Here is a 26,968-nt window from a genome sequence, read left to right on the forward strand (position 1 = left end):
TGAATGGTCTTTGTTTTGTATTTCCCAACCATCAAGTGGCGGTACGCACAGAGGCCGCAAAGTTTAAAATGGTCTTTGTTTTTTGGGTTTTTATTTTTTTTTAAATTTTTATTGAACAATTGTACAAACAAACATATATTCAGAATGTACACAAAATCTAAGGCACTTTCATCATAACAATTTTCAACATCCACCAGGTTGAGCAATTATTGTCTTTAACAAAAAATGTCAAGGAAAGAGAATAAAAGCAAATACAAATAAAATATTAAAAAAATAAAAAAACTTAAATAAATAATAAAAAATAGGATAAGATGCAAAATACAAAGAAAAAAAGGCTAATATAAATCATTTTATATTTCTCCAATAAAGATATAAATTTAAGGGCTTTTGTATTTTTAACCATTTTCCAAGATTTAATTGATCATTTAAAAGCATTAAGCCAATGGGAAAATGTAGGTTTTACTTTCAGATATCGACAATGATGTATGAAAAATGTAGCTTGAAGCATAATAATATTGACGAGCATTTCTATGTTACCATCAATTATAATTTTGAATGGTCTTTGTTTTGTAACTCCCAACCATCAGGTGGTGGTACGCACAAAGCCCGCAAAGTTTAAAATGGTCTTTGTTTTTTTTATTGAACAATTGGACAAACAAACATATATACAGAATGTACACAAAATCTAAGGCACTTTCATCATAACAATTTTCAACATCCACCAGGTTGAGCAATTATTGTCTTTTTTTTTCAGTGTACATGAATGAAGGTGTGTGTTGCTGAGCCCGACTTGGACATTATCTGGACTGGACCTGGTTTTAAAAACCCTTCAAACAAATCTAATTTGGCATGGCGTAGTGGGTAGAGCAACCGTGCCAGAAACCTGAGGGTTGCAGGTTCGCCTCTTACCATCCCAAAAACAAATCGCTGCCGTTGTGTCCTTGGGCGGGACACTTCACCCTTGCCCCCGGTGCCACTCACACCGGTGAATTGAATGATGAATGATAGGTGGTGGTCAGAGGGGCCGTTGGCGCAAATTGCAGCCATGCTTCTGTCAGTCTACCCCAGGGCACCTGTGGCTTTGAAAGTAGCTTACCACCACCAGGTGTGAATGAATGATGGGTTCTACATGTAAAGCGACTTTGGGTACTTAGAAAAGCGCTATATAAATCCCAGGTATTATTATTATTATTATTAATTTCATTGACAACCTGGTCTGGTAAAGATAAGGTCTTTTTAAAAAAAAGAAGAAAAAAAAAGATAAATAAATAAACATTTTCTTGGATAAAAAAGAAAGTAAAACAATATAAAAATAATTACATAAAAAATAGTAATTAATGAAAATGTTAGTGGACCAGCAGCACATACAATCATGTGTGCTTCAGGGACTATGTCCCTTGCAGACGTGTTGTCCATGTTGTGGGAACCAGAATATTGGTAGCAGAAAGAAACAACCCCTTTTGTGTGAGTGGGTGTGGATGAGTGTGAATGGGGGAGGAAGATTTTTTGGGTTGATGCACTAGTTGAAAGTGTATCTTGTGTTTTTTCTATGTTGATTTAATTTTAAAAAAAAAAAAAAAAAAAAAAAAGAATGTACACAAAATTTAAGACACTTTCATCATAACACTTTTCAACATCCACCAGGTTGAGCAATTATTGTCTTTAACAAAAATGTCAAGGAAAGAGAATAAAAGCAAATACAAATAGAACATTAAAAACAATGGTCTTTGTTTTGTCTGGCGTTCCCGGCCCCGGCAAGTCACCTCCCAACCACTAGGTGGCGGTACGCACAGAGCCCGCAAAGTTTAAATGGTCTTTGTTTTGGACGCGTTTCCCTGCCCCCCATCGCAAAATTGGAAGCCGTAAAAATGTATGACAGGTATGTCAAATTCTCTCGGCACGTTTGATCCTTCCAGGTGTATTCTCGGGTTAAAGTCGTCGGTTAGTCCTCAACGTTGACAGCCAGCGAGCCACATTGTCCGCTGATGTTTTTCTGGCGTTAGCCGCGTCGCAGAGCCGCTGATGTAGGTAACTGCTAAAACAATTACCGTGAAGACCAAATGAATCTTGATGTTTTTCCTAAGTAAGCCATCAGTTAATATGGAGGACAAAGAGTTTACACCACTGACGGTACCCACGGATTATTTTCAGCAGTGGTGAGTTGTTGCTGCAGGAAGTCGTGGAATGTCATCTTCCTTAATTTTACATTTTCGCTCTTTTTATTCCTCACGACAAGGATTATGTTCATGCATGTTAAACATCTTACTATTTATCTTCTTGCACTTCTTCTCGCACTTTCACTTTCTGCAGGCTTGAAACGCATGTTTGAGTTGTGGCTGCAAAAACATCACCATTGTTGTGTGCATTATTTCAGTGCAACTTTTTTTTTGCAGGTTTATTCTCATCTCATCAAAGTTTAAATTTTTGAACAGAAAACTTGTACTGTCCCTGGATTTATGCACAGACCAAACACAACAGGGGTGTCCGAAACCCGCCCCGCAGCACATCTTTGTAACCCATGGGTGCCCAAACTTTTGCCACACTGCAGGCCAAAGTGGCCCAGATTGGATTTTTTAGAAATCTGATAGCTGGCTGTTCAGTTTACTATAAAAATTTGGTATTAATCAGACTCCAGTATAAATGCACACCGGCCCCAATGTTGCCTCAACATCGCTTGCATGTCCAGTTCGATAAAGTGAAAACAAAGGAAGTTGACAGGATTCCATAAATGAACAAGGAAGTCGCTACTATTACCACAAAATAAAATAAAAGTTGCCACACCTTAAAAATTAGTGGTTTTTTTACGTGAAAATAAATTACAGTAATATAATGTATGGATTAGACTTAGACTTAGACTTAGACAAACTTTAATGATCCACAAGGGAAATTGTTCAACACAGTAGCTCAGTTACAATGATGGAAAGTGTAAGGATGGAAAGGACAATGCAGGTATAAATAGACTAATATAGCAATAAAAAATCTAACATATATACGAATATATACACAATATGTGTACAGAATAATATATGTACAGATATATTATATTATGTATATAACATATATACAATATATACTAATGACCATGTACAATATTACAGTATATACAGTATATGTGACAGCAGCAGCATAAAATAGAGAGTAGATCCAGCAGGAAATAGAAAATTATAAACAAAGAGAAGTAGCTAACATGTCATGGATGAATATATATGCAATATATTGCCAAAAGTATTTGGCCACCTGCCTTGACTCACATATGAACTTGAAGTGCCATCCCATTCCTAATCCATAGGGCACACTTGCCAACCCTCCCGATTTTCCCGGGAGACTCCCGAATTTCAGTACCCCTCTCGAAAATCTCCCGGGGCAACCATTCTCCCGAATTTCTCACGATTCCCACCCGGACAACAGTACCGGGGGCGTGCCTTAAAGGCACTGCCTTTAGCGTCCTCTACAACCTGTCGTCAAGTCCACTTTTCCTCCATACGAACACCGTGCCGGCCCAGTCACATAATATATGCGGCTTTTACACACACACAGGTGAATGCAAGGCATACTTGATCAACAGCCATACAGGTCACACTGAGGGTGACGTATAAACAACTTTAACACTGTTACAAATATGTGCCACACCTTGAACCCACACCAAACAAGAATGACAAACACATTTCGGGAGAACATCCGCACCGTAACACAACATAAACACAACAGAACAAATACCCAGAACCCCTTGCAGCACTAACTCTTCCGGGACGCTATAATATACACCCCCCGCTACCACAAAACCCCGCCCCCCCACCTCGCCCACCTTAACCTTGCCCCACAAAAGTTTGGGGTCACATTGAAATGTCCTTATTTTTGAAGGAAAAGCACTGTACTTTTCAATGAAGATAACTTTAAACTAGTCTTAACTTTAAAGAAATACACTCTATACATTGCTAATGTGGTAAATGACTATTCTAGCTGCAAATGTCTGGTTTTTGGTGCAATATCTACATAGGTGTATAGAGGCCCATTTCCAGCAACTATCACTCCAGTGTTCTAATGGTACAATGTGTTTGCTCATTGGCTCAGAAGGCTAATTGATGATTAGAAAACCCTTGTGCAATCATGTTCACACATCTGAAAACAGTTTAGCTTGTTACAGAAACTACAAAACTGACCTTCCTTTGAGCAGATTGAGTTTCTGGAGCATCACATTTGTGGGGTCAATTAAACGCTCAAAATGGCCAGAAAAAGAGAACTTTCATCTGAAACTCGACAGTCTATTCTTGTTCTTAGAAATGAAGGCTATTCCACAAAATTGTTTGGGTGACCCCAAACTTTTGAACGGTAGTGTGTATATATATATATATATATATTTGGGAGGATTCTAATCTTTTTTTGGCTGGTCAGTAGAAAATTCTGCCGTCGAAAAAAATTCGTATCTCACCAAAACCGGATGTTGTGATGGAGGATCTAGTTCCGCTGGGGGGGACACGTTTTCCCCCGCGCAGGACAATGACCTAGCTCGCCCAAAGCTGACGTAAAAAAGTTCAATTTCCGTTTGTACTGAAGTCACATTTGAAAAGATCGGATTCGAATCAGGTTCAGACTACTTCCCGATGGCACACTGCACACCAAATCTGATAAAAAAAATTTTTGCCCTCAAGTGACACAGGCAGAATTTTTATAAGCTCCAAAGTGCTTCAAATCTGATATTTTTGCATCAGATTCAGGCCACATTAGGAGGTAGTCCGAATCCGATTGGAATCAGATCTTTTCAAATTTGACTGCAGTCTAAACGCAGTGCGACTTTTTCGTCAGCTTTGGGCGAGCTACGTCCCACCGAAAAGACTCAGTCGCCAACGAAAGTGGATATTTCACCACAACATCTGGTTTCTGTGAACAAAGTCTATTGAAGACGACCAAATTTTTGGTGCATCACTTGTCAATAGTGCGCAAATGATAGGCTATATGTAATATATGAATATATATTTTGATTCTGAAGAAATAGCGATTGTTGAAGGAATTGACGCTGTGGCACATTTGCTTACATGTAAGTTGAAAAATAAAGCTCCCGTAGATCCACGCTGATGTCAGTGTCTCTTCTACTGAACAGCCATTAAAAGGTTAGAAGCCTCCTAAATATATTACACTATTTATATTTAGAGATGTCCGATAATGGCTTTTTTGCCGATATTCCGATATTGTCCAACTCTTAATTACCGATTCCGATATCAACCGATACCGATATATACAGTCGTGGAATTAACACATTATTATGCCTAATTTTGTTGTGATGCCCCGCTGGATGCATTAAACAATGTAACTTTACCATGAATTGATTAACGTGGACCCCGACTTAAACAAGTTGAAAAACTTATTTGGGTGTTACAATTTAGTGGTGAATTGTACGAAATATGTACTGTACTGTGCAATGTACTAATAAAAGTTTCAATCAATCAAAAACAAGGTTTTTCCAAAATAAGAGAACAACTTCAACTCCAGTTATGGAAAAAAGTGCCAACATGGCACTGCCATATTTATTATTGAAGTCACAAAGTGTATTATTTTTTTTAACATGCCCCAAAACAACAGCTACTAAAACAACGAAGGCACACAGCTTCAGTCCAGAGTATACTAGAGCATACTTGCCAACCTTGAGACCTCCGAATTCGGGGGGGAGGGGGGGGATGTGGTGGTAGCGGGGGGAGTGTATATTGTAGCGTCCCGGAAGAGTTAGTGCTGCAAGGGGTTCTGGGTATTTGTTCTGTTGTGTTTATGTTGTGTTACGGTGCGGATGTTCTCCCGAAATGTGTTTGTCATTCGTGTTTGGTGTGGATTCACAGTGTGGCGCATATTTGTAACAGTGTTACAGTTGTTTATACGGTCACCCTCTGTGTGACCTGTATGGCTGTTGATCAAGTAGGCTTTGCATTCACTTATGTGTGTGTAAAATCCGCATATATTATGTGACTGGGCCGGCACGCTGTTTGAATGGAGGAAAAGCGGACGTTACAACAGGTTGTAGAGGACGCAACGCAGTGCCTTTAAGGCACGCCCCCAATAATGTTGTCCGGGTGGAAATCAGGAGAATGGTTGCCCCGGGAGAATTTCGGGAGGGGCACTGAAATTCGGGAGTCTCCCGGGAAAATCGGGAGGTTGAAACCGATACTGATAATTTCCGATATTACATTTTAAAGCATTTATCGGCAGATATATCGGACATCTCTATTTATATTCATTCATACATTATATTACTTTAACACATTTTCACGTGAAAATAAATTAAATACACAGAGGACATAAGTAAAGGAAATTAAATGAGCTCAAATAAATGAGGCTTAATGATGCAATACGTACATACAGCTCGCCTAAGCAGCATTGCAGTCATGCACTGACCAAATATGCCTGACTAGCACTCCACACAAGTCAATAACATCAACAAAGCTCACCTTTGTGCATTCACGCACAGAATAAAAAGTTTGGTGGACAAAATGAGACAAAGGAGTGGCATAAAACACGTCTTTCTGTGGCAGCGTCGGAGAAAGTTGTACATGTAAACAAACCGTCGCGTCACAGTCCATACAACTAAGGTGTGTTCACGAACCGCCAAAATTAGTAGGACAAAACGGTGCTCGACAAACACTCGCAGAAGTGAAGCATAAATACAAACATATTAAACAGTGGGCTTTCTAATAATCAAGAAGGTTTCTGTCATGTTTGCCCTTCTACAGAAACCATATTAAAACATAAAATATATTTTCCCCCCATCTTTTTTCCATTTTAATACATTTTTAAAAAAGCTCTAGGGAGCCACTAGGGCAGAGCGGCTCTAAAGCCGCGAGTTGCCGACAGCCGACCTAAAATATGAAGACAAAGTCACTGATTGAGCAACACGGATCTCTCCTGCTGTGTCGTCTTATTCTCTGGCAGACCAGGTGCATTTATAATAGATTTATGAGCAAGGGCGACCAAACTTCCTGGTAGCCTGGACAACTTTTCTCTAATGAACTCGCAGCATTTGTGGAAGAAGTTTGGACACCGTCGCGATGCGACGACATAAAAATCAAACCACTGCACGTATGTTTTGTACCCATCTTCACGCACACCCTTTAAACGCCGCATGTGGAGAATCAGTAGCATTCCGAGCCGTCACCTGCTCCTCCTCTCGTCGTCAGGTACCAGTCGAGCCAGCAGCACCCCGAGGTGCACCATGTGATGTCCTACCACTACGGCGAAGGCCCGAGAGACGAGCCCGTCATGGCCGAGCTGTCCGTCCACAGGGAGACGCCGCACTGCCAGGAGCAGGTGTACCACAACTTCTCCGCCGCAGACAACTACCCGGAATCGGCCTATCAGCAAAGTGCCATCGAGCAGCAGCATCCTGCATACCCGCAGCATCCTCAGCAGCCACACACGGTGCAACAACAACAACAACAACAACAACAAGAATCGTTTCAACACACATGGCAGCAACATCAGCCTCACTATCAGGACACGATACAACAGCAGGAGACAAACGTTTATCAACAACCTCCGCCTGCTGCTCCGCCTCAAGGTAAATGAGCAAACAGGAAGTATGTTTATACAACAGAGGTGTAGCGGTCCGTTCTAAAAATACTTGAACAAAAAACACATTAAAAAGCGGTGAAATGTAACAAGAAAAAATCTCAATGTTGACTATAATAACATAAAGCTGCTATGTAGGCTGTTTTTTCTTAAAAACTGTCATTGCTTCAAAAATAATTAATCATATTTTTATTTTAATGTTATGAATTATTGACCTATTAAAGGCTCCAATTACTTCACATCAAATAGGCCAAGGAAATGTTTTTGGGGAAAAAATATTGCATATTTTGTGTTTGCCGAATAAAACCAAAGTTTTGTATGACAAAAAGGGCATTAAACAGACAAAAAAAGTAATTAAAATAATACAACTTTGTAATCAACGGCTGGATCTCAAAGTGGATCTAGAGCAGTGGTTCTTAACCTGGGTTCGATCAAACCCTAGGGGTTCGGTGAGTCGGCCTCAGGAGTTCGGCGGAGGTCAAAACACACCCGACTCATCGTGTAAATAAAAACTTCTCCCTATCGGTGTATTACGGATACGGCAACAGCAGAAGTCACACTGATTTGCAGGTGTGTAATTTGTTGTTAGTTTTAGACACTGTGTTGGTTTTGTTCTTTGAACAAGGTGATGTTCATGCACGGTTCATTTTGTGCACCAGTAAAAAAAAACATGGTAACACTTTAGTATGGGGAACATATTCACCATTAATTAGTTGCTTATTAACATATTGGCTTTTAACTAGTCATTATTAAGTACTTATAAATGCCTTATTCGGCATGGCCTCATTATAACCCTAACCCTCTAACCGTAACCCTAACCAAATAACTCTAAATTAAGTCTTTGTCACTTAGAATATGTTCCCCTAGTGTCCAAAAAACTTTAAATTAAGTCTTTGTTACTTAGGATATGTTCCCTATATTAAAGTGTTACTAAAAACATATAACTTTGTCTTGAATTTGAAAAAAACCCATTATATTTTTCACTAAAGAAGGGTTCAGTGAATGCGCGTATGAAACTAATGGGGTTCGGTACCTCCAACAAGGTTAAGAACCACTGCTCTAGACTGATTTAAGCGTTAAAAATAAAGGAGATATAAAATAATGTATGACCTATTTTTAACACTTTGATCCCTGAGAATTTGAGTGTTTTTTTTGTTTCTATATAGTCATGATCAAAATAAGGAATCAAAATCAATATTCTGAACTATTGACTTAATGAAGGCTCCAATTACTTCACATCAAATATTCCACTATGAAACATATTTTTTTTAGAAAAACATTTGCATATTTTGTTTGTTTGCCGTAAAAAGCGAAGTTTTTTTATGACAAAAAGGGCATCAAACAGACAAAAAAAAAAGTAATAATATAATAGAACTTTATAATCAACAGCCAGATCTCAAAATAGAGTTAGACTGATTCAAGCGTTAAAAGTAAAAGTATATAAAATTATTATTTTTAACACTTGGATCCCTGAGAATTTTAGTGGGTTTTTTGTTTTTATATAGTCATGATCAAAATAATGAGTCAAAATCAATATTCTGAACTATTGACTTAGTGAAGGCTCCGATTACTTCACATCAAATATTCCACTATGAAATTTTTTTTTTAGAAAAAATTTGCATGTTTTGTGTGTTTGCCATAAAAAGCAAAGTTTTGTATGACAAAAAGGGCATTAAACAGACAAAAAATAATAATAAAATAATACAACTTTATAATCAACAGCTACATCTCAAAATGGAGCTAGACTGATTTAAGCGTTAAAAGTAAAAGTATATCAAATTATTATTTTTAACATTTGGATCCCTGAGAATTTTAGTGGGTTTTTTGTTTTTATATAGTCATGATCAAAATAATGAGTCAAAATCAATATTCTGAACTATTGACTTAGTGAAGGCTCCGATTACTTCACATCAAATATTCCACTATGAAATTTTTTTTTTAGAAAAAATTTGCATGTTTTGTGTGTTTGCCATAAAAAGCAAAGTTTTGTATGACAAAAAGGGCATTAAACAGACAAAAAAAAATAATAAAATAATACAACTTTATAATCAACAGCTACATCTCAAAATGGAGCTAGACTGATTTAAGCGTTAAAAGTAAAAGTATATCAAATTATTATTTTTAACATTTGGATCCCTGAGAATTTTAGTGGGTTTTTTGTTTTTATATAGTCATGATCAAAATAATGAGTCAAAATCAATATTCTGAACTATTGACTTAGTGAAGGCTCCGATTACTTCACATCAAATCTTTGAAATATTTTTTTTCAGAAAAACATTTGCATATTTTGTGTGTTTGCCATAAAAAGCGAAGTTTTGTATGACGAAAAGGGCATCAAACAGACAAAAAAAAGTAATAAAATAATAGAACTTTATAATCAACAGCCAGATCTCAAAATAGAGCTAGACTGATTTAAGCGTTAAAAGTAAAAGTATATAAAATTATTATTTTTAACACTTGGATCCCTGAGAATTTTAGTGGGTTTTTTGTTTTTATATAGTCATGATCAAAATAATGAGTCAAAATCAATATTCTGAACTATTGACTTAGTGAAGGCTCCGATTACTTCACATCAAATATTCCACTATGAAATTTTTTTTTTTAGAAAAAATTTGCATGTTTTGTGTGTTTGCCATAAAAAGCGAAGTTTTGTATGACAAAAAGGGCATTAAACAGACAAAAAATAATAATAAAATAATACAACTTTATAATCAACAGCTAGATCTCAAAATGGAGCTAGACTGATTCAAGCGTTAAAAGTAAAAGTATATCAAATTATTATTTTTAACACTTGGATCCCTGAGAATTTTAGTGGGTTTTTTGTTTTTATATAGTCATGATCAAAATAATGAGTCAAAATCAATATTCTGAACTATTGACTTAGTGAAGGGCATCAAACAGACAAAAAAAAGTAATAAAATAATAGAACTTTATAATCAACAGCCAGATCTCAAAATAGAGCTAGACTGATTAAAGCGTTAAAAGTAAAAGTATATAAAATTATTATTTTTAACACTTGGATCCCTGAGAATTTTAGTGGTTTTTTTGTTTTTATATAGTCATGATCAAAATAATGAGTCAAAATCAATATTCTGAACTATTGACTTAGTGAAGGCTCCGATTACTTCACATCAAATATTCCACTTTGAAATATTTTTTTTTAGAAAAACATTTGCATATTTTGTGTGTTTGCCATAAAAAGCGAAGTTTTGTATGACGAAAAGAGCATTAAACAGACAAAAAAAGTAATAAAATAATTGAACTTTATAATCAACAGCTAGATCTCAAAATGGAGCTAGACTGATTTAAGCGTTTAAAGTAAAAGTATATAAAATTAGTATTTTTAACACTTGGATCTCTGAGAATTTTTAGTGGGGTTTTTGTTTTTAAACTGTCATTATCAATAAATAATAATGAATCAAAATCAATATTCTGAACTATTGACTTATTACTTTGCATCAAATATTCCACTTTGAAATATTTTGCATATTTTGTGTTTGCCATAAAAAAAGCAACGTTTTGTATGACGAAAAGGGCACTAAAGACAAAAAAATGTAATAGAATAATACAACTTTATAATCGATGGCTAGATCTCAAAGTTGATCCAGACTGATTTAAGCGTTAAAAGTAAAACAAATAATGTATGACTTTTTAACACATTGGATTTAGTAGGATTTTTTTTTTTCAACTCATTGCTCAAAAAATAATAATGATGGATCAAAATCAAAGTTATGAATTATTGATATATTGAAGGCTTCAACATCAAATATTCCACTTTAAAATATTCTTTTAAATTTTTTTTGCAGAGTTTGTGTTTGCCCCCCAAAAAAACCTAAGTGTATGTATAATGCCCTTTTTGACAAAATGCATCAAGGGCATTAAAAAAACAAAAAAAAGGTTACATTTTTTAATAAAAACTTATCATTGACGGCTGGATCTCAAAGTTGATAAAGAGATTCAAGCCCTGAAAGTAAAAAAAAATAAAAATACATTTATGACTTATTTTTAACACTTGGACCCCTTAAATTTTAGTGGGATTAAAAAAAATTGTCTTTGCTCAAAAAAGGAATCAAAATTAATGTTATGAATTATTGACCTATTGAAGACTACAATTACTTCAAATATTCCACTTTAAAATATTTTATTTAGAATTTGTTTGTGTGTGTGTATGTGTGTGTTTATGAATGTTTGCCATACAAAACAAGTTGTTTATGACAAGGGCATTCATTAAACAAAAATAATAATAATAATAAACAATTATAATCAAAGGCTAGATCTCAAAGTTGATTTTGACTGATTTAAGGTTTAAAAGTAAAAAAAATGTCAATGTATGACTTCTTTGACAATTTCAGTAAGTTTTTTTTTAGTTTTTTTAACTGTCATTGGTCCAAAAAAAAAAAAAGAATTATCATTATTATGAACCATGGATTTATTGAAGGGTTCCAATTCAAATATTGCACTTTGAAATATATATATTTTTAATTTTGCATGTTTTGTGTGTTTGCCATAAAAAACTAAGTTTTGTATGACAAAAAGGGCATTAAACAAACAAACAAAATTTTTTTAAAAAAACAACAACTTATAATCGACAGCTAGATCTAGAAAATTATCTAATGATTTAAGCGTTGAAAGTTAAAAAAAAAGTTTAATAATGTATGACTTATTTTTAACACTTTTGGATCCCTGAGAATTTTAGCAGAATTTAAAAAAAATACTGCCATTGCTAAAAAAAATATTATGATTTAAAACACATTTTATGATTATTGATCTATCAAAGGCTCCAATTACTTCACACCAAATAATCCTCTTTGAAAACAATTTTTTGAAAAAGTTTTGTGTGATTGCTATAAAATATTTTTATTTTAGTTTTGCATGACTAAAAGGGCATTACAAAACAAACAAAACCAAAAAAAAGAAGAAAAAAAAAAGGAAACTATAATCGACAGCAAGATCTCAAATTTCATTTAAACTGATATTAAGTGTTAAAAGTAACAAAATAATGTATGACTTCTTTTTAACACTTTTGGATCCCTGAGAATTTTAGCAGGATTTAAAAACAATACTGCCATTGCTAAAAAAAATAATGATTTTAAAATCAATTTTATGATTATTGATCTATCAAAGGCTCCAATTACTTCACACCAAATAATCCTCTTTGAAAAAATGTTTTTGAAAAAGTTTTGTGTGATTGCCATAAATATTTTTATTTTAGTTTTGCATGACTAAAAGGGCATTAAAAAACAAACAAACAAAAAAAAGTAAACTTATCGAATCAGAATCAGAATCAGAAATACTTTATTAATCGCAGAGGGGAAATAAAAAATTTCAGCACAATCCCATTCAAGATCAGACAAACACAGCGATATCTCAAAGTTGATTTAAATTGATTTAAAGTGTTAAAAGTAACAAAATAATGTATGACTTCTTTTTAACACTTTTTGATCCCTGAGAATTTTAGCAGGATTTAAAAACAATACTGACATTTCTAAAAAGAAAATAATGATTTAAAATCAATTTTATGATTATTGATATATCAAAGGCTCCAATTACTTCACACCAAATAATCCTCTTTGAAAAAATGTTTTTGAAAAATGTTGTATGATTGCCATAAAATATTTTTAGTTTACCTTTGCATGACTAAAAGGGCTTTGAAAAACAAACAAAACATAAAAAAATAATAAAGTAAACTTATAATCGACAGCGAGATCTCAAAGTTGATTTAAACTGATTTAAGTAACAAAATAATGTATGACTTCTTTTTAACACTTTTGGATCATTAAACATTTTAGAAGGATTAATACAAATAAAAAAAATTGCTCAAAAAATAAAAATGATGGATCAAAATCAATGTTATAAATTATTGACCTATTGAAGGCTCCAATCAATTCACATCAAATATTCCACTTTGAAATACTTTTTTAGAAAAAAATTGCATATTTTGTGTGTTTGCCATAAAAAAAATGGTTTTGTATGACAAACAGAGCGTTAAACAAACAAAAAAAACAACATAAAAAATCATTAAAATGTGATAATAATAATCAATGACGTTGAATGTAAAAAAATAAATAAAAAATAATGTATGGTTTATTTATTTTAGATACACATTTAAGTGGGATTTAAGAAAAAAAACAAAATACAACCTGTCATTAGAATTAAAATTAATGTAAATTATTAACCTATTAAAGGCTCCAATTACTTCATATCAAATATTCCGCCTATAAATTATTTGGGGAGAAAACTGTTTTTTCTTTAACAAAAAGGGCATAAAACATAAAAAAAAAAGAAAAAAAGTATGTCGACTGATAGATCTAATGTTTAACTAGAGATTTAAGCCTTGGAAAACTGAAAAATATCAAAATGGCTGCTGCACGCTTTGATTGTTCAGTGTGCGGCTCTCAGTGGCTAAGGTTGTACACCCATGCTAACGGCACATAATACCCCTTTGCCCCCGGCAGCGGTGACACCGGTGAAGAAGAAGCGCGGCCGTCCACCCAAGAACCAGAGCGACAGAGGGACGGTCAAAGAGGAAGAGGATGACCAGCGGGAGCAGGCGAAGAAGGCCAAAAGGATTCTCAACCGCTTCAACGGCATGTCAGTGGCTGAGGTTATGGCCAAAACGCTGCCCGACGTTATTACCGGCAATCTTGACATTTTGATCGTGAGTTGTAAAGAGCCCTTTGAAGAAGCGCACGAGCCACGCGTGCGTCTCGCCGGCTTTCTGTCTGAAGAGCTTGGCTGTGTCTCAAATGGAACACTTCAATAAGTGTACTAGTATGCGCACTTCAGGTTCTCAGCGCGCTCATTTTCAATCCATTCCATCCAATCGCAGAAATTTCCCGCTTTTTCTTCTTCTCTCCTTTTTATAATATATATATAATATAATATAATATAATTAGCCCCTCCCCTTCCGCTTTGTCCGTCACCGCACACTCCCCATTTTGAGTGCCCGCATCGCAGTGTGAGCGCACTTAGGCACTCAAAGTGCTAAGTGTAAGTGCGTCAATGTGCCAGTTGAGACACAGCCTGTCTGGGGCTGTACTTATTTATATATTTATTTATATATTTTTTGGTCTGTTTCCATGGTAACCGTCTTACGTTTCTCCTCAGATTGGAATCAACCCGGGACTGTTGTCGGCCTACAAAGGACACCACTACCCCAACCCCGGGAACCATTTCTGTACGTAGAAATGGAATTACTGTAACTATCCTCATTATGTTTCTCGTTCATGGTGCTTTTATCACGGATTAATCGCTGAATTATTCAACTTTTTTTTTTTTTCGCAAAATGAAAGTAAATTAGTTTTCCCCGAAAATTGTCTCATGGTTCTTTGTAATATTTATGTTGTATTTATTAAAATAAATTGTATTATAAAAAAATGGGGAATATATAAAAACAAATGTTAAAATGTAATTATTAAAAAAAATATTTTGAAATAATTATAATTAAATGTTAAAAATGTGTGTGTATTTATTGTAATATATTATAAACAATATTTTAAAAAATATGAAGAAGTTATACATTTTTTAAAAATAATTATAATTAAATATTAAAAATGTGTGTGCATTTTTTGTAATATATTATAAAACAATGTTTTAAAAAATGAATTAATTATTTAAAAAAATCTTTAAAAGGTAATCATTGAAAAAATATTTTTAAATAATTATAATTAAATGTTAAATATGTGTTTGTAGTTCTTTAATAGATTATATAATTTAAAAACATTTATTTGTAAATAAATGATAAATGGGTTATACTTGTATAGCGCTTTTCTACCTTCAAGGTACTCAAAGGGCTTTGACAGTATTTCCACATTTACCCATTCACACACACATTCACACACTGATGGCGGGAGCTGCCATGCAAGGCGCTAACCAGCAGCCATCAGAGGCAAAGGGTGAAGTGTCTTGCCCAAGGACACAACGGACGTGACTAGGAAGGTAGAAGTTGGGAATTGAACCCCAGTAACCAGCAACACTCCGATTGCTGGCACAGCCACTCTACCAACTTCGCCACGCCGTCATTTGTAGTTTTTTTAAATAGATTATAAAATTAAAAAATACATTTAAAATATGAAGAGGTGATACAAAAAATTAAAAGGTAATTGTTAAAAAAACATTTTGAAATAATTATAATTTAATGTTAAAAATGTGTGTGTATTTTTTGAACATATATAATAAAAAATGATGAAATTATAAAAACATTTTTTTAAAAGGTGATAATTGAAAAATATTTTTGAAACAATTATAATTAATGTTAAAAATGTGTGTATTTAAAAAAATAGATTATATAATAAAACTTTTTTTTTTTAATCTATAAAGAAAATATTACAAATTTATTTTGAAATAATTATAATTCAATTATAAATATTGATAAAGTAGTTAACTTTTTAACATATATAATTCAATTAAAAATAACATTTATGAACTTAGTTGGTTCTTAAAACAATGTGAATATGAATAATGAGTTGCAGCCTCGACAAAAGTCCATATTTTAGTGACGGTTTGTACAATTTGAACACAATATAAAGTGCTATACAGTCACCTGAACTGTCCCCTTGGTGCCTTCACAAGCGATAAGAAACCACAGAAATCCTTAACTTTAACAACCACATTGCTACAGTAATAACAATTTTTTTTTTAAAAGTAAAATCCACTTACAGTACATTAAGATCGGAAAAGGAGGACCTCACAAGAGGAGAGAAAGGAGCAGACAGAGGGGGAAGAGGGAGCGAGTGGTCGGGGAGGGCGTGTGTGTTTGCTCTTGGAAGAGACGTCGCCAAACGAGAGGTAGTCTGCTTTGGCTTTATTTTTTCTCAGAAAAGTCAGTTGGCTAGCGAGCTTCTTCAATTGCTTCAGTATGAGAAGGCACAAAATGGTTGCAAATGATTGAATGAAGCATCCATACACAGAAGCATATCAGGCCCGATCAAAATGTTTGTCAACCGGAAAGCTGGCAAATACAGGCGTTTGAAAAATCGAGGTCGTGCTGTGGATTTCATTTATAAATCAAACCAGATTAATTAGATTTAGACATACTTGAATGATCCACAAGTGAAATTGTTCCACACAGTAGCTCAGTCACAAAAGATGGAAAGGATAATGCAGACAAAGGCACAAAAAGAGGGCGAAAACAAAATATATAAATTAGACTCAAAATGTACCATAGTAGCAATATAAAATATAACATATACGTATGTAATATTTACATATTATATATACAGTATATAATATATACTGATATATTATATTATATTATATTATATTATATAATAATATATACAATATCTAAAACAGGGGTCCCCAAACTACGGCCCACGGGCCGGATACGGCCCCCCAGCGTCCAAAATCCGGCCCGCGGGAAGTCCCAAGTTAAAAAAATAATTTTTGTTTTTGTTTTTTTTGTATTATTATTATTTTTTTTAATTTGTCTTTACTAGTCCATTTTCTACCGTCTCCTAGCCACTCAGGCAAATCATATTGTCTAAACATGCATTTTACCATCGATAACATGACATGCAGCAAGTGCGCTCTTTAAGTCAATTAGTGCGCAAGGAATATATATGTATGATTACATATATATATATATATATATATATAGATATATATATATATATATATATATATATATATACACACATATAGACACATATACATATATACACATATACATATATACACATATACATATATATATACATGGACATATATATATACATATACATACATACACACACACACATTTACATGTAATATATACACTGGGGCGGGGGTGTGGTTGGGGGCGGGGGGCGTTTTTGGGGGCGTGGTTAAGAGGGGAGGAGTATATTTACAGCTAGAATTCACCAACTCGAGTATTTCATATATATATATATCCATCCATCCGTTTTCTACCGCTATATATATATATATATATATATATATATATATATATATATATATATATATATATATATATATATATATATATATATATATATATGTGTATGAAATACTTGACTTTCAGTGAATTCTAGCTATATATATACATATATATATATATATATATATATATATATATATATACACATATATTTATTTTATTGAGGCTATCCAGTAGATGGCAGTATTGTCCTGTTTAAGAGTGTCACAACATTGCTGTTTACGGCAGACGAACTGCTTTACGGTAGACGAAAACATGACTGCTGCTGTTGTTGTGTGTTGTTACCGCGCTGGGAGGACGTCAATGAAACTGCCTAACAATAAACCCACATAAGAAACCAAGAACTCTCCCTTGATCATTCTACAGTTATAACGTGATTGGGCAGGCACGCTGTTTATATCGTGGGAAAGCGGACGTGAAAACAGACTGTCGCCGCTGTCCCCACTCAGGTCCGCATTGAGCTGGAGGGGGCGTGCCCTCCAGCTCCGGCTGAATTCCGGGAGTTTATCGGGAGAAAATTTCTTCCGGGAGGTTAGCGGGAGAGGCACTGAATTCCGGGAGTCTCCCGGTAAAACCGGGAGGGTTGGCAATAATGACGCGCATTCTGACAACAAAATTGCATTTGTGTCCAAAATTTGGACACAAATGCAATTTTGTTGTCAAAATGTCATACAGGAATTTTTTTTTATGTTTTACTTGAATGCGCGTCATTATTTGCTCAAAACTTGGCAACGGTTTTATCTAAAGTCCAGTCGGGATTTATTTTGAATTGAAATTTGCGGTTAAGATAAAGGAGCATTTACAGTCACAATAATTTAAGTGATTAATGCAATATTTTTTTGTGATGCATCACAAGAGTTACCTTGTTATTTTTGACAGTCCTATTTATTATATCCAATCCAATCCACTTTATTTGTATAGCACATTTAAACAACAGAAATGTTTCCAAAGTGCTGCACAACAACATTAAAAACAATAATCAAATATTGTCCTTAGCTCCACCAATGACTGAATAAAAAAATATATAAAACCAATATAAAAACAATATAAAAATAAATAGGATTAAAAATGATTTTAAAGGGTAAAACCAATTAAAACGATAAATAGAAATCAAAAATTTAAAAACACAGAGGAACACAGAGGACCACACAACTCACGTAGTGTTAAAAGCCAAAGAATAAAAGTGGGTCTTTATTTGTTATTAATGGTACAACTCATGACACCCTGTAAAATAGCTGTGGACACTTAAAAAATCCTTCCTATCTGGAGTGAATGAGACCTTTGTGTGTTTGTCCGCAGGGAAATGTCTGTTTCTGTCTGGCTTCACTGAGCAGCAGCTCAACTACATGCATGACGAGAGCCTGCCGGAGAAATACGGGATAGGATTCACCAACATGGTGGAAAGGACCACACCTGGCAGCAAGGACCTCTCCAGGTGATATACACCTGCCGCCAACGAAAACGGCAAACACAGATGATGCCTTTACATTAGAGGTCCGATTATCGGGACTGATATTTGGCATTTTTATACATACATCGGTATCGGCCTTTTTTATTTGTATTTTTTTTACAGCTACAACAGAAGTACATTAACAGATACAATATATACACATATGATACCAGCATTTAGTATATATAAAATAGTGTAGTAGATAGTAATAACTACTGCTCAAGCCCTGCATTAGAAAAGTTCCCTTTTTCCCCCGCAGCAGAGTCGAATCAAATCGTGTGGAGACCAAAGATTCCCTGCTCTATTAAGAAGTATTGATTTTGAGTCGGGATTTGTTTTGAATCGAATCGAATCGTGTGGAGCCCAAAGATTCCATGCTCTATTAAGAAGTATTGATTTTGAGTCGAGAATTATTTTGAATCGAATCGTTACTCCCAAGAATCGAATCGGATCGTGTGGAGCCCAAAGATTTACAACTCTATTAAGAAGTACTGATTTTGAGTCGAGAATAATTTTGAATTGAATTGTTAGCCCCAAGAATCGAATCGAATCGTGTGGCGCCCAAAGATTCACAACTCTATTAAGAAGTATTTATTTTGAGTGGAGAATCGTTTTAAATCGACTCGTCCAAAGAAGCAAATCGAATGCTGCCCAAAGATTCACAACCCTATTAAGAAGTATTGACTATGAGTCGAGAATTGTTTTGAATCAAATCGTTAGCCCCAAGAATCGAATCGAATCGTGTGGCGCCCAAAGATTCACAACTCTATTAAGAAATATTGATGTTGAGTGGAGAATGGTTTTGAATCGAATCTTTACCCCCAAGAATCAAATCGTGTGGCGCCAAAAGATTCTCAATTCTATTAAGAAGTATTGATTTTGAGTCGAGAATCTTTTTTAATCGAATTGTTACACCCAAAAATCGAATCATGTGGCGCCCAAAGATTCACAACCCTTTTAAGAAGTATTGCTTTTGAATGGAGAATCGTTTTGAATCAACTCGTCCCCAAGAGTCGAATCGAATGGTCCCCAAAGATTCACAACCCTATTAAGAAGTATTGATTTTGAGTCGAGTATCGTTTTGAATCACATCATTACCCCCAAGAATCAAATCGAGTGGCGCCCAAAGATTTACAACTCTATTAAGAAGTATTGCTTTTGAGGCGACAATTGTTTTTGAATCGAATCGTTACCCCAAGAATCGAATTTAATCATGTGGCGCCAAAAGATTCACAACTCCAATAAGAAGTATTGATTTTGAGTCGAGAATCGTTTTGAATCTAATCGTTACCCCAAGGAATCGGATCAAATCGTGTGGAGCCCAAAGATTCCCTGCTCTATTAAAAAGTATTGATTTTGAGTCGAGAATCGTTTTGAATCGAATCGTTACTCCCAAGAATCGAATCGAATCGTGTGGAGCCCAAAGATTTACAACTCTATTAAGAAGTATTGATTTTGAGTCAGGAATAGTTTTGAATCAAATCCTTACCCTCAAGAATTGAATCATAATGTGTGGCGCCCGAAGATTCACAACCCAATTAAAAAGTATTGCTTTTGAGTCGAGAACCATTTTTGAATCAAATCGTTACCCAAGGAATCGAATCGAATCGTGTGGCGCCCAAAAATTCACAACTCCATTAAGAAGTATTGATTTCAAGTGGAGAATCGTTCGGATCAAATCGTGTGGAGCCCAAAGTTTCTCTGCTCTATTAAAAAGTTTTGATTTTGAGTCGAGAATTGTTTTGAATCGAATCGTTACTCCCAAGAATCGAATCGAATACAATAGTGTGGAGCCGGAAGATTCACAACTTTATTAAGAAGTATTGATTGTGAGTCGAGAATCATTTTTAATCTAATCGTTACCCCAAAGAATCGCATCAAATCGTGTGAAGCCCAAAGATTCCCTGCTCTATTAAAAAGTATTGATTTTGAATCGAGAAACGTTTTGAATTGAATCGTTACTCCCAAGAATCGAATCGAATCAAGTGAGTCGAATCGTTACTCCCAAAAATTTAATCGAATCGTGTGGAGCCCAAAGATTCCCTGCTCTATTAAAAAGTATTGATTTTGAGCCGATAATCGTTTTGAATCGAATAGTTACTCCCAAGAATCGAATTGAATCGTGTGAATCAAATTGTTACTCCCAAGAATCGAATCGGATCGTGTGACGCCCAAAAATTCACAACTCCATTAAGAAGTATTGATTTTAAGTCGAGAATAGTTTTGAATCGAATCGTTACCCCAAAAAATCGGATCAAATCGTGTGGAGCCCAAAGATTCCCTGCTCTATTAAAAAGTATTGATTTTGAGTCGATAATCGTTTTGAATCGAATCGTTTCTCCCAAGAATCGAATCGGATCGTGTGGAGCCCAAAGATTCACAACCCTATTACGAAGTATTGATTTTGAGTCGGGAATAGTTTTGAATCGAATCCTTACCCTCAAAAATTTAATCATATCGTGTGGCGCCCGAAGATTCACAACCCTATTAAAAAGTGTTGCTTTTGAGTCGAGAATCGTTTTTGAATCAAATCGTTACCCCAAGGAATCGAATCGTGTGGCGCCCAAAAATTCACAACTCCATTAAGAAGTATTGATTTTGAGTGGAGAATCGTTTTGAATCTAATCGTTACCCCAAAGAATCGGATCAAATAGTGTGGAGCCCAAAGATTCTCTGCTCTATTAAAAAGTATTGATTTTGAGTCGAGAATCGTTTTGAATCGAATCGTTACTCCCAAGAATCGAATAGAAAAGAATAGTGTGGAGCCGGAAGATTCACAACTTTATTAAGAAGTATTGATTGTGAGTCGAGAATCGTTTTGAATCTAATCGTTACCCCAAAGAATCGCATCAAATCGTGTGCAGCCCAAAGATTCCCTGCTCTATTAAAAAGTATTGATTTTGAGTCGAGAATCGTTTTGAATCGAATCGTTACTCCCAAGAATCGAATCATGTGAGTCGAATCGTTACTCCCAAAAATCTAATCGAATCGTGTGGAGCCCAAAGATTCCCTGCTCTATTAAAAAGTATTGATTTTGAGCCGATAATCGTTTTGAATCAAATAGTTACTCCCAAGAATCGAATCGTGTGAATCGAATCATTACTCCCAAGAATCGAATCGGATCGTGTGACGCCCAAAAATTCACAACTCCATTAAGAAGTATTGATTTTGAGCCGATAATCATTTTGAATCGAATCGTTACTCCCAAGAATCGAATCGGATAGTGTAGAGCCCAAAGATTCACAACCCCACTAAGAAGTATTGATTTTGAGTCGGGAATCGTTTTTGAATCGAATCGTGTGGCGCCCGAATATTCACAACCCTATTAAGAAGTATTGCTTTTGAGTTAAGAATCGTTTTGAATCTAATCGTTACCCCAAAGAATCGGATCAAATCGTGTGGAGCCCAAAGATTCCCTGCTCTATTAAAAAGTGTTGATTTTGAGTCGAGAATCGTTTTGAATCGAAACGGTACTCCCAAGAATCGGATCGGATCATGTGGAGTCCAAAGATTCACAACTCTATTAAGAAGTACTGATTTTGAGTCGAGAATAGTTTTAAATCGAATCGTTACTCCCAAGAATCGAAACGAATGGTGTGGTGGCCAAAGATTCACAGCCCTACTAGATCGCGTCTCTTCTTTTTCATCCCAGTAAGGAGATCCGCGAAGGAGGCCGACAGCTCCTCGAAAAACTCCAAAGATACAAGCCACGGATCGCCGCTTTTAACGGAAAAGGTACGTGACAAGATGGTCACATGTCGCCTGTTTGTCACGAAACGTTTCCAATTGTATTTTATCAGGCATTTATGAAATCTTCTGCAAAGAAATCTTCGGCGTGAAGGCCAAGAATCTCGAGTTTGGTCTGCAGCCCCACAAAATCCCAGACATTGAAACGGTACGTTGGACAGGGAATGTGCAGGAACATGACTCATCGTCCATGACCCCGGCGTGTTTCCTCACGCAGGTTTGCTACTTGATGCCGTCCTCAAGCCCGCGCTGTGCCCAGTTCCCACGTGCACAGGACAAGGTGCACTTCTACATCAAGCTGAAGGAGCTGCGCGACCAGATGAAGGGAGGTGCGGCCACCGGCCACGATGTGCTGGAGACCGAGTACTCCTTTGACCTGCTCCAGGCTAAAGGTAGACAGGCCCTACATGGGTTGTACGGTACACCGGTACTAATAAGACGCATGGGAGTCAACACACACACACGGAGCACTTACAAGCAGAGACAGAAGAGGGAGAAGGAACGTATTTTGGCATAAAACTAACGATAAAGGTGAAACTATAAACACTGAAGCGCCGCTCTGTAAGAGGTGCTTTCAAACATAGCTAGTGGCTAACGTGCCTTCACAGTGTTTTAGCTTCTTCTAAATCACCAATCCTCGCCTCCATGGCGACAAATAAAGTAAGTTTCTTACAAGTATCATCCCTGCAGGACGAGGAATAGATAAACATGCTTCACTACACACCGTAGGAGGATACAATAGCTAACCGCTAACAGCAAGCTAGCGCTTCTGAATGTAAACAAACGACGGCACGAGTTTTCATATTAAATTTAAATACCCAGAGGTCTGGCAGGTGACAAATTGTTACCATCTTGTGGACAGCATGAGAAACTCAGGTCAGTCAGTGACCATAATGTGAACTGTCTTGATAATGCACTCACATTATTTACTTATATGACCCACTCCAAACAACCTTTCCTAGTCATGGTGCAGTGTGAAAGCCGATCTGTTTACTTTGCAAGTAAGTAAACATTCTCAAAGGAATACAACCTGCGGAGGCACTTTCTGACGAAACATCCGCATTTCTATGTTCGGCCCCTGTGTCCTTGGGCTCTTGAAACTGCGGACCTCTTCTCGATGTGGTTAAATAACCCTGGTTTAGGGCTTGCAACTGCAAATTCTTGGTCACCTGTAGTCGATACTGCAATGATTACATCGATATTTTTTTATCATCACAAAATCTTTTGTCACTTTTGTTATTGTTTATAAACTCAGGAAATATGTCCCTGCATGGGCAAAGGAGAACTTTAATTATGACCAATGTATGACCCTGTAACTGCTTGGTATTGGATTTATACCAACATTTGTAGTTTATGCAAAGTAAACAAACAACAGAAGAATAGGTGATTATTACATTTTAACAGAAGTGTAGATGGAACATGTTAAAGCAGAAAGTAAGCAGATATTAACAGTAAATGAGCAAGTAGATTATTATTCTATCATAATTTTGACAAAATAATAGAATGGGAAATGACACAATATGCATATGTCAGTGGACAAATTACGAGCTTTTATTTGCTTACTTACTACTGAAAGACAAGTTATTTAGTACATTTACTATCTTATTTCATGCAAAAAATGTTGTATTGCAATAAAAAACATACACTACCGTTCAAAAGTTTGGGGTCACATTGAAATGTCCTTATTTTCAATGAAGATAACTTTAAACTAGTCTTAACTTTAAAGAAATACACTCTATACATTGCTAATGTGGTAAATGACTATTCTATCTGCAAATGTCTGGTTTTTGGTGCAATATCTACATAGGTGTATAGAGGCCCATTTCCAGCAACTATCACTCCAGTGTTCTAATGGTACAATGTGTTTGCTCATTGGCTCAGAAGGCTAATTGATGATTAGAAAACCCTTGTGCAATCATGTTCACACATCTGAAAACAGTTTAGCTCGTTACAGAAGCTACAAAACTGACCTTCCTTTGAGCAGATTGAGTTTCTGGAGCATCACATTTGTGGGGTCAATTAAACGCTCAAAATGGCCAGAAAAAGAGAACTTTCATCTGAAACTCGACAGTCTATTCTTGTTCTTAGAAATGAAGGCTATTCCACAAAATTGTTTGGGTGACCCCAAACTTTTGAACGGTAGTGTAAGTTTATTGTCGCATAAGATTTTCTGTTAAAATAAGGCCAATAATTAATTTTTTTGTGGTCGCCTTTATTTTGAAAAGTATCGAAATCCATTTTGGTACCGGTACCAAAGTACTGGTATCGGGACCACACCATTCCCTACATAACCTTTATTGATTAGTTTCACACCACAGGTTATTTAATTTGTACTTTTGAATTGCCGGGCCGTTGACTTCAATCTGCGTTTGTTCTACAGAAGACGCAAAGAGGATCGCCATCAAGGAGGAGCAGGTGGACCCCGAGTACGAAAGCTGTAGCGGAGGGCATGAGAACGTGAGGCAAAGCGGCAACTTCTACAACTGAAGTCGGCATGGATCCGTCACGTCCACAGCTGGAGATGAATGAAAATACAGTTTACTGTGGGACTTTAGTGTAGTGCACTGAGGACTTGACCGCACACGACTGTTGGATTCTTCTCCCACACTGTGCATGTACTGTACTAGGCGTTATATTTCCCCCTATTTATTGCATTTGGTATCATTTATTTGACTTATTTTTGTACTGTATTTTGAAATAATGGAATTTTATGTATGATCATTTGTGTAAACAAGTAATTCGACTCCACAATTTCTAATCTGTTTACACAACTATTAAATTCTTCGTTATGGAGATCCATGTTTTTCGTTGGTGGGGAATGATTGCATTCATCATGTCTTCTTTAAATATTATAGATTGTTACCTAATCTCTAACTCAGGGGGTCGGCAACCCAAAATATTAAAAGAGCCATAAAATCTGCCTGGAGCCGCAAAAATTCTAAGCCTTATATAAGTGTTTTATATAATGAAGGCAACACATGATGTAAGTGTCTATATTAGCCTACTATCAAAATGACTATGTGTCGCAGGCTGACGTAAATCTTTGTTGGCAGAAATGTTGAAATGTAATTAATTTATTCTACACATTTTTACAACTTTGGAAAACATTAGTAAAACTTAGAATGGCCAAAGGTATAGATGTGTGTGTCCAAGTTAAAGGAAACGTCAGGTTGTCTTCCCCTAATGGATTTATTACAATCTTTGGCAAGCTGGTTAATGTTTGCTGTGGTCTGGAACAACATGGCACACAAACAACTATCAGAAATGCAGCCAGTTTTACATACAGATAATGTGTCCCGAAACAGGCAAATATAAATTAAATACACACAGGACATAAGTAAAGGAAATTGAATGAGCTCAAATATACCCACAAACGAGTCATAATGATGCAATGTGTACATACAGTTAGCCTAACTTGCATGTTAGCATTGATTAGCTTGCAGTCATGCAGTGACCAAATATGCCTGATTAGCACTCCAACAAGTCAATAACATCAACAAAGCTCCCCTTTGTGCCTTTACGCACAGCATAAAAAGTTCGGTGGACAAAATGAGACAAAGAAGGAGTGGCATAAAACACGTCTTTCTGTGGCAGCGTCAGAGAAAGTTGTACATGTAAACAAACTATGAGTTCAAGGTCCGCAGGAATTAGGACAAAACGGCGCTCGCCAAATACTCTCATCAGTGAAGTATGTTTTAATAAAAGAGTGGGTTTTCTGACAATTAGGGAGGTTTGTGTCATGTTTGTCCTACAGAAATCCTATTAAAAATATATATTTACATTTTTACCCCACCTTTTTCCATTTTCATACATTTTAGGGCGGTGCTAAAGAGCTGCATGCTCTAATATATTCTAAGAGGTTTTATTTAAAAAACTAAAAACTTTTCAATGGTCTAATGGTCAAATAATTTTTTTATATTTTCTCCACTATTTTGAAATATTTTGGATAACTTTTTTGTTATTGAACAACTTAACACACAAACAATATATATTTACAATATACAAACAAATGAAGGCACTTCCAAATCACGAGGTTAAGCAATCAACATATTTATACAAACAAAATGCTAAAGAAAGTAAAGTAAGACCCAATACAAAAATATTTGGAAAAAATAAATACAAATAAATAGTTTAATTACATTAAAATATTTATTTGTATTTCTTTTTTTAAATACATAAAAAATAAATAACACAAAACAATTGGTTGTTGGTGTGGACAAGCGAGTTGTACGGAGGGTCTGTCGCGGACTTTATACGTCATAGACTTGTAGCCAGTAGAAATGGCCCTTGGTGTTTAAAAC

At 35.5% G+C, this 26,968-nt stretch overlaps 1 protein-coding gene across 5 annotated transcripts; it reads left to right on the forward strand.

The window, feature by feature from the left end:
- Positions 1-1,763: 1,763 nt before the first annotated feature.
- Positions 1,764-25,460, forward strand: LOC133645802 (G/T mismatch-specific thymine DNA glycosylase-like). 5 transcript variants are annotated; one of them, XM_062040681.1, is made up of 10 exons: positions 1,790-2,024; positions 2,085-2,156; positions 7,161-7,540; positions 14,007-14,209; positions 14,659-14,728; positions 18,770-18,905; positions 22,573-22,655; positions 22,721-22,815; positions 22,885-23,059; positions 25,048-25,460. In XM_062040681.1, exons 2-10 carry the CDS (start codon positions 2,101-2,103, stop codon positions 25,152-25,154), a joined length of 1,305 nt encoding a protein of 434 aa, XP_061896665.1. In that variant the 5' UTR covers positions 1,790-2,024; positions 2,085-2,100; the 3' UTR covers positions 25,155-25,460. The 5 variants fall into 5 exon arrangements, with proteins under 5 accessions (XP_061896666.1, XP_061896665.1, XP_061896663.1 ...); XM_062040680.1 differs by having other exon boundaries at positions 1,804-1,879; XM_062040682.1 differs by lacking the exon at positions 2,085-2,156 and having other exon boundaries at positions 1,764-1,879.
- Positions 25,461-26,968: the final 1,508 nt, after the last annotated feature.

The sequence above is a fragment of the Entelurus aequoreus genome, linkage group LG03, assembly GCF_033978785.1.
Source record: "Entelurus aequoreus isolate RoL-2023_Sb linkage group LG03, RoL_Eaeq_v1.1, whole genome shotgun sequence".
In the NCBI taxonomy this organism is placed as follows: Eukaryota; Metazoa; Chordata; class Actinopteri; order Syngnathiformes; family Syngnathidae; genus Entelurus; species Entelurus aequoreus.

Excerpts from the sequence above, each read along its gene's own strand:
- LOC133645802 (XM_062040679.1), top strand. The coding sequence starts at position 2,071 with ATGTTTTTCCTAAGTAAGCCATCAGTTAATATGGAGGACAAAGAGTTT. Across the intron at positions 2,157-7,160 it reads ACGGATTATTTTCAGCAGTG|GTACCAGTCGAGCCAGCAGC; the intron begins GTGAGTTGTTGC and ends TCTCGTCGTCAG. Across the intron at positions 14,729-18,769 it reads CAACCCCGGGAACCATTTCT|GGAAATGTCTGTTTCTGTCT; the intron begins GTACGTAGAAAT and ends GTTTGTCCGCAG.